The sequence below is a fragment of the Jatropha curcas genome, chromosome 4, assembly GCF_041381405.1.
Source record: "Jatropha curcas cultivar XTBG-Jc1 chromosome 4, XTBG_Jcur_1.0, whole genome shotgun sequence".
NCBI lineage: Eukaryota > Viridiplantae > Streptophyta > Magnoliopsida > Malpighiales > Euphorbiaceae > Jatropha > Jatropha curcas.
The window spans coordinates 23,316,068-23,324,136 of record NC_143154.1 but is presented as its reverse complement, the minus strand read 5'-3'; the positions used below and the strand labels follow the sequence as shown (position 1 = coordinate 23,324,136).

The 8,069-nt window shown below is 32.3% G+C and overlaps 1 protein-coding gene across 1 annotated transcript; it reads right to left on the bottom strand.

Moving 5' to 3' along the window:
* Positions 1-1,258: 1,258 nt before the first annotated feature.
* PAO4 (polyamine oxidase 4) lies at positions 1,259-7,767 on the bottom strand. The gene is made up of 10 exons (XM_012219307.4): positions 7,255-7,767; positions 6,680-6,795; positions 6,459-6,547; positions 5,658-5,771; positions 5,247-5,334; positions 5,084-5,169; positions 4,886-4,988; positions 3,486-3,583; positions 2,160-2,589; positions 1,259-1,677 (listed from the first exon to the last, which is right to left on the bottom strand). The coding sequence occupies exons 1-10, from the start codon at positions 7,298-7,300 to the stop codon at positions 1,363-1,365; spliced, it is 1,485 nt and encodes a 494-aa protein (XP_012074697.1). The 5' UTR covers positions 7,301-7,767; the 3' UTR covers positions 1,259-1,362.
* Positions 7,768-8,069: the final 302 nt, after the last annotated feature.

Genomic DNA, 8,069 nt, shown 5'->3' with positions numbered 1-8,069 from the left:
TTTCAAGTCAAACAGATTTAGAATATATTAGAAAAAATATCAAGAAAATTAAAAATATTTAATCATCAAGAGGTCATGTATTTAATCCAAGTGAGATATAAATCTGTTACTAAATTAAAGTGATAGTAGTTCTAAATTAATTCAGTAATGAAAAAGAAAATAAAAAAAATATTATTAAGAATAGAACTATTTTTAGAATTCAATATATAACAAAAAAATAAATTATATAAAAAAATTACCAATTGGAATTTACAAATCAACTCATTCTTTAATCGGAAAGGCAGTAATTTAATGATATTTGATATTAATGGAAAAAAAAGAAGATTATAGTCAAATCAATAAATGAAAATTATAAAGCAAATCATGGAGTTAATAAACAAATAATACTTCATATTTGACAAATTAACCTGTTATGGCAGGTAACATACCACACGTAAGTTTAAAACAAATTCTGTATTGATATAGAATTTTCTTATTTCTATACACCAGTAAAAGCCTTTTTTCTATGTCCAATTTTTTTCTCGTACGCACTCTCTATTTCTTGCAGCAAAAAGAAGAGAAAAAAAAAAATTTAATCAAAATAATATATTTTTTCTTTTTTTTTCTCTTTCAAATAAAATATTTTAAATTATAATCAAAATAGAATCCCATATTTAAAAAATAAAATATAAAATTTTCAAATGTTTCATATTATGTATATTTATTAAAAATAAATTTAAAAAACATAAAACTTAAAATTTTAAAATCCTTAATTATCTATATTTATTTATTCAAAAAATAATTTTTATAAATTATATTCAATCCAAACAATAAAATGTAAATTTCTAATTGGCTATAATTAAAATTATTTTAGCATATTCTAAATTTCATTAAATGTACTATTGAAAATCTCATATTCCCATATTTATATATAGTTAGATTTGAGTTAAATTTTAAATTTATTTCTCCCCTATTTCCATATTTATACATAGTATAAATTGAGGTAAATTTTGCATTAAATAACTTATGAATACCATGAGCAAATTAAATGAGCATTTAATCCATATACGATTTATTTAATTAAACAATTAAACGGGTTACACAATTCTTGTGTCGACTAATTATATCGCATGTTAAGCAAATTTGTAATTTTTGTGTGGTGTTCATATTGAACTAATCATATCGCATGTTAAGTAAATTTGTATTAAACCCGACCTGCCAACTCCTTTTGAAAACATGGCCGAATAACTTGATACGATAACACGAAAATAACTCCCACTAAAATCAAACCAACAAATACTGAACCTTTCAGGGCCAACTTAAATGTCAACAACATTTAAAGAGTTTAGACGTAAAAAGTAATCTTACCAAGTTTTGGTAAGATTACATCCTAGAGATTTGGAGTGGAAATGCATTTTCGTGAACTTCACACCTTAAAGGGACCAGTTGGAGTTTCTCTGAATTACCAAGTTTCTCTAACACATGCCTCTGACAATTCTCAGCAGCCATAATACCTGCTGAGTATGCTCCATGCACAGATCCCTGGTGATCCATGCTAACAGCTTCCCCTCCAAAGAAAAGATTACCCAAAGGTGCACGAAGCCTTTCATAGAGATCTTCCGGCTTTCCAACCACATCGTAACAGTAACAACCAAGTGAATTTGGGTCTGTTCCCCACCGTGTTACGAGATAACGAACCTACTCCAGCATAGCAACAAAATGGCAGTTCAGAAATGTAAAACATTAGAACTGGTTTACTAAGATTATACAGTGAATCAAATAAAATAAAATAAAATAAAAATAGGTAAGTGAATAACAATAGTTATGAAGATGAAGATAATATTGATGGCAAATGATAGAAACAGCTAACTACTATATATTACTAAAAAGCTATTTAAGTCCAATGAAATAGAATTGGGCAGGGGCGCTCGCCACAGCAAGTGTAGTCGGGTCAATTGACCCACTCAACTTCTAAAAAAAATATTTATAAAATAGGGTTAATTGATAAAAAGAAATAAAAAAAAGTATATATTGAGTGAAAAATTTTAGAGTTCTTAATTAATCAACATCATTAAAAATCAAATTAAATAAATGACCCTATTGAAAAAATATTTCTAGCTCACCAAAGGTATATATATTTCTCTCAGAAACCAAATACACAAGTGGGAAAAATTATTTACCGGCTCCGTTGCATTGGGAAACATTTTCTTCAGCTGTAACATCACAAAATTTGTAGCGGACTCATCTGATAGCTTCTCAAGATCATATGCAAACCTTCCAGCAGCCATATAAACAAGTACAGGATGGCCAGTTGCCTTGTGAAGATTGAGAAAATAACCACAAGCATAAGAAGAGGATGCAACAACGCCCAAGAGTTCCACATTTGGCCAAAATACCGTATCAAATTGTAATGCAATCTTATTTTCACTGCCAACACCAAGATCTGAAATTGCAGCAACCTTCCACTCTGGCAACTTAGGTTCAAACTGAATTAAATTAGCTTTAAGAACTCCAAGGGGTACAGTAACAATAGCAGCATCAGCTATAAAGTTTCTCCCATCCTCAACTGTGACAATCACCTTATTAGGCCCAGTGCATATTTTTGCAACCCTGCTTATCAATGTTAAGAAAAGGATGAAACTTATGACTCTGATATAATTGCAGAAAATTTTTACATTGTAATAAATTTCATGAATAAATACAAAATTTCTTGATAGTTAAGTTTTGCCACAGCAATTAAAGGCACAATGCACTAAGGTGCAAAAGGCTGCTGGAGCATATGTGCTAGCCTCTGGGCGAAGCTACACGCCTGAAGGAGGTGAGGCACTAAAATAAATAAATAAATAAACACATAAATCTGAAAATTAAATTTTAAGAAAAAAAGAAAAATTAGAAAAATGGAAAAAGAACACATAAATCAGAAAAAGAAAAATTGGCAACATGACAAATTATCATTTAAGATATTGGAGTAAGATAGAAAAGAGCAGAATCAAGAATTAAAAAAATTAGAAATAGGAAGAGAAATTGAGAGAGGCATATCTGAATGGAGGGAATTATTATATGGAGGAGTGGAGGCTAGACCACAAAGCAAGAAACACATAGAAAATAGAAATACACCCATAAGAATACCAAGTTTATTAAAGGGTTTTCCTCAAGCTCGACCTGAGCGAGGCCCACCCAATAAATTGGGCTGGGCATAGAAAAGTATTGTCCTCAAAGCCCCATCCCATTTATTAAATGCACAGAAAAGCTGGGCAAGATGCTGGGCTTGATTTGTTAGAACGTGCCAGGCAAAGCAAATGATCAGGACTACAAGTTGATGTAATTCTAAACAACTTACTTCAGATCTAAGTTGCTAAAGAAATTCACCACCTTAAAACTTAAAAGCATAGTACTAATAAAATTGCAAGATTCAATTTGAACTCATTGTCCAATAGGTTAAAGATTCAGGTATTGGTTCTTAGTATCATAAAGTAGAAACTTTTGAAAGAAATAAGAAATCATACCTGTGATTCAAACGTATGTCAATGTCTTTTGCAAGAGCCTTTATCACAGGGCCATAACCTTGTACCATAAGTCCATGACCACCAGAAAGAACACGCTCCTGTACCTCAAGAATAACCTCAACTATGTAAGCATTTTGCATAAGATAAACCCAAAAGTGACCTTGATCTAGAAAAGCGTCAAATTGAAATTTAATTTGAAACAGTTATAAAGATTCTGTGATGTTAGATAATTACTAGCATTCATTAATTTTGTGAGTTGTGAAGCTTAATTTTATTTGTAGTCACTAGATTCTATCACAAAATTCTGAAGAAATCACTTTACTTCAATTTATAACTAAGAAAAGAAAAAAAAGATACTTGACTTCAATTTTTTATTTCACTAAGAACATCAGCATTAGATTTTCATCAAATTTCAACCGGATTGTTAAAATTGCAGCTAAGTAAATTATTCTACTCTAATATATAACCATAGATGGATGACAATACTCTCAATTAGCCAAAATATAAAACATCTAGAATCATCTTTACAAATATAGGTAATAGTGACCTTATTAAAACACATTAAACTTTAACAATCTTGGGCGATAACATTCAAATTTGTAGATAGGTTGGGCAGCAAGCAACTAATGGGACCATGATTATCCAAAGGTGTGGGGAAGTTCCAGAAAGGATAACATCTATCCCTCACAAAATTATCATATTTCTAAAAAATGTGGTGGCTTCTGAAGTTCTTTGATATTGTTACCTAATCATACAAAATCTAACACATCTCCACATGCATGAGGCAAGTCAAACATATCCAATTAATAGACATGAAAGGAGTCATAGTCTGTCATATGACTTGCACTCCAGCTTCTCAAATTTTAGAGGAGACGGTTTTGTTAGGGGCTCTAGATGCATAGTTATTAACAGCGAAACCCACTAAGGGGTCCTGCATAAAGCTGAAAGGTGCAAGCATTTGCCTAAGATATGTTAGATAAGACATTCAAAAAAAAAAAAAAAAAAAAAAAAAAAAAAAAAAAAAAAAAAAAAATTGATAACATTGACATGAGAACAGTGGTCTAAGTGAGAGGAGCCTTTTAAACTTTCTGACCAACATCTTTTATCGTTAGTCGATATATAGTTAGAAGGGTTGCATTTATATGTCTAAAGTCCTAAAAGCTGCTCTGAACATTCTTATAAGGTTTTCTGTTATTCTTTTTTTATAGTAGGAATATAATAATTCAATTCTACTCCAGTTCTCTGGAATCACCCTAAAAATGTCTTGGGATTGGTAATTAGATGAACGCAAGGAGGGTGCCCTACAACAATTACTTCCATACATTTAATTTTACCACATTATGTAGAGGAGTTAATAGCGTTATAAAAATTGAACAAGGCAATCCAAATAGTTCACTTGCCTGATCCCATGTTTTCAATGATATCATGTCTGCATCTACCGCAAACCAAGCTTCCATTCTACAAATGTACCATTGCAGCACTTCATACGCAAGTCCTTCTTGCCTGCAGAAACCAAAGTCCAGGTGTCACAAAATAAAAAAAATCTAAGAACTAAATCAATTTCAGGAATTTTTGTCTCAATTTCTTATTTCCGGTACCTTAATTCTGGATGTTTGTCTAACACAAGCCAAATTGCTTGGAGAATAGACATGTCTTGAGTGTGTTCATCTCTTACCCTCTCCGTCTGAAGCAATTAACAAAAGAACTTAGTTTCAGGAACATAAGCAAGCAGAATTATAATAAAATTTAAGATAAAGATACCTCTTTGAGAATTCTCTTGAATATTTCTCCAACTTCTATAACAAGCTGTTGTGGAATTTGATGTCCATCCTTATCAAAAAGAGTATAACTGAAATACCAAACTCAGATCATCAAGACAACTTCAGAATGAATAAATAACAAACTACTAGTACAGTGTAGATGATCTATATTATACAAATTTGATCCAAGCTGCAAGGTATACATGTTCTATTTAATCAATTAATCATTCATACAAAAGGATTCAGTTTACTCATATCTTATCTAAATTTCCTCATATCACGGAGACAATGGTATTGCACAATTGCATTAAGACCTGTAATGAGAAAAAGCTACTAAACAGAAAAAGTAATTATAAAGTTCTGCTTTATGAGCAGGCTCTCAAGTGCATTACCAAAACAGTGAATATGTTACCTCTCAAGATCATGGTCATACAATACAGAGTCATCACCACTAGTCCGGTATAGTGTAAGCCCCAAAGAGCGTATTAATGGAGCCAAAGGATTCTCATTGCAGACTCCATGTAGCCTGAAATGCATTCACCATAAGTCACATAATATAGAATTTATAAGTTACTTCAAATAGATAAAACAAAAGGTGAGTCACATCCACAAAAAGCATAAATATGCAAAACCCAATGCAAATTACAAGCAACAGAAAAAAGACTATGAATCAACATGAAACATGGACGAGAACTGGATAATTCTTTAGGCTGCATTACTATCAGTTAGGTTTCCAGGGTACAAATGACGACCAGAATGAAGTCTCTTGTTAAATAATGCTCCTACCTCATCTCATTTGAGTATATCCTATCCTTAATAATGTTGCAGGAGTTAACATGAAAATCAATGACATCTGAGTGCAAGTAAAGGCTATTCAGACAACACATTGAAATTTTTCTGTATTGATAGATTTCTGAGTGCGATATGCAATTCAGGGGAGTGTAAAACAATTTACATAAAGTTCATTCATGTTTACAGCAGTGCTCGACTTGAATTGGGAGCTTAACTAGTAGCTGCTTGAGACGGAATATCTCATTTATGAAAAACTGTATTTTGAAACATAAATAGTGGCAGGAAAAGAAGTACATATAGTACATAGGAAGTATACATGACATACAAATAGGATATGAAAAACAATATATTGAGGAAATGTTCTTTTGCACACATAAAGAGATCCAGTGAAACTGAGACAGAGGCCAAGGAGATAACTTACCACGATGCTCCCAGATCCACTGGATAACCAAATGAGTAGTCAGTATGAATGCGACCACCAAGTCTATCCCGCGATTCTAGCAAAATCACCTTCAAAAGAAAGCAGCAATTTGTCAGTATTTCAAGCAAATATATGCATACATACAGACAAAATGGATCCAGATAAACACATAAGAAATACTTCAAGAATTTGCAAATCGTTACATGCTACACTATGCTGACCTTAAAAGATGCATCATAGAGAGTTCGTGCAGCAGCAACCCCTGAAATACCACCACCAATCACAATGACAGAAGGTTGTGAATTGTTTTGCCTCTCTACATGTGACGCGAAATTGCCTAGCCATGACATAAAACAAACCAGCAAGGATTCAGCATTTTCATACAAACATTCTTTTCTCAACGACAGGTAAAACAACAATGACAAACAGACTTCAGTGTTATTTCCATAAACACCAAGCACAATAACTGTAATCAAGGCAGGTGCGACAAGGCGAATGGCCGCAATGAACAGCTTAACTTTGGATGACATGCATTTTCCAATAAGATCTTGCCAAATTGGCAAGATGTGAGGGAAGGGAAGCCAAGATGTGATGTTTGATGTTTGAATAATCTTGTATAATATTTCAACAAAAGGAAAATAAACCAAAAAGGAAACTAAAATAAAATATTAAAAACTAAAATTCGTTCAAAAAATATCAATTTTCCAGAATTCACTGTTCTTGGATTCTATCTCCTGTCCAATCAACAATAACAATAAAGAAACAGAAAGACGGAACCATGGAAGAATATACTAACCGTCGAGTAGGAAATTGTGAAGAGAAGACGTGACGTTTGTATCCATTTAAAGCACAGAAATCGAATCAACTCAAAAGGGACAGAAGAAAAAACAAGAAAAGCAATTCCAATTGCGCGATAAGTGATAACGGAGAAGAATTAACAGAATTAAGGGTGTATAGGAATTAAGAAATTGGAAATTAATTGAAAAGAATGATAGAGAATGAAAATGAGAAGGCCAGCAATGAAGCGGCTTAGATTAGAAGAACAACGAAGCTTATCAAACCTCATAATATGATAAAGATTTTTGATCGATTTCTCTTTTTCCTATCAAATTTAATGAAGTATTCTCGAATGCAAAATAATCCAGTATTTGAAATCGAAGCGGGTAGTGTGGGTTGCATAGATGGATGGAGTTGCAGAAATTTTCTTTCACTTTCTCTTTCTTTTTTCTGAGGAAAATCAGAGAGAAACAAGCTTCGCATCTGTATTTTATTGGTGATTAATTAATAGGAAAAATGTTAATGCACGGCAGGGGTAATTTCGACATTTTGTATATAATGCCGTGTTTGATTCCGTGAAGGTTTTGCTTTTTTAGACTTTTTCTTTCTTTATCAGCATTTTTATAGCCATGACTAGAGCCGACGTGATATCTACTGGCCGGTCCAATAAAGTTAAAATGTGGACTAGTTGGTTGACCTATAAATATAATAATAGTAACTTTTTATTAACAAAAATATATCAAAAAAATTGTATCCAACCATCCATGGAGAGTTCTCTCCTAGGTAGGGGTGGCCAAAATCTGGTTTTCGAAACCAGAACCATCGGTTTCGAAC

Bases quoted from the DNA above. Each gene is read 5' to 3' on its own strand.
- PAO4 (XM_012219307.4), bottom strand. From the start codon at position 7,300: ATGGATACAAACGTCACGTCTTCTCTTCACAATTTCCTACTCGACG. The intron at 3,584-4,885 runs GCAAGTGAACTA...CTTGAGGTACAG, and splicing joins CATTGAAAACATGGGATCAG to GAGCGTGTTCTTTCTGGTGG. The intron at 1,678-2,159 runs GTAAATAATTTT...ATGCTGGAGTAG, and splicing joins TTCCCAATGCAACGGAGCCG to GTTCGTTATCTCGTAACACG.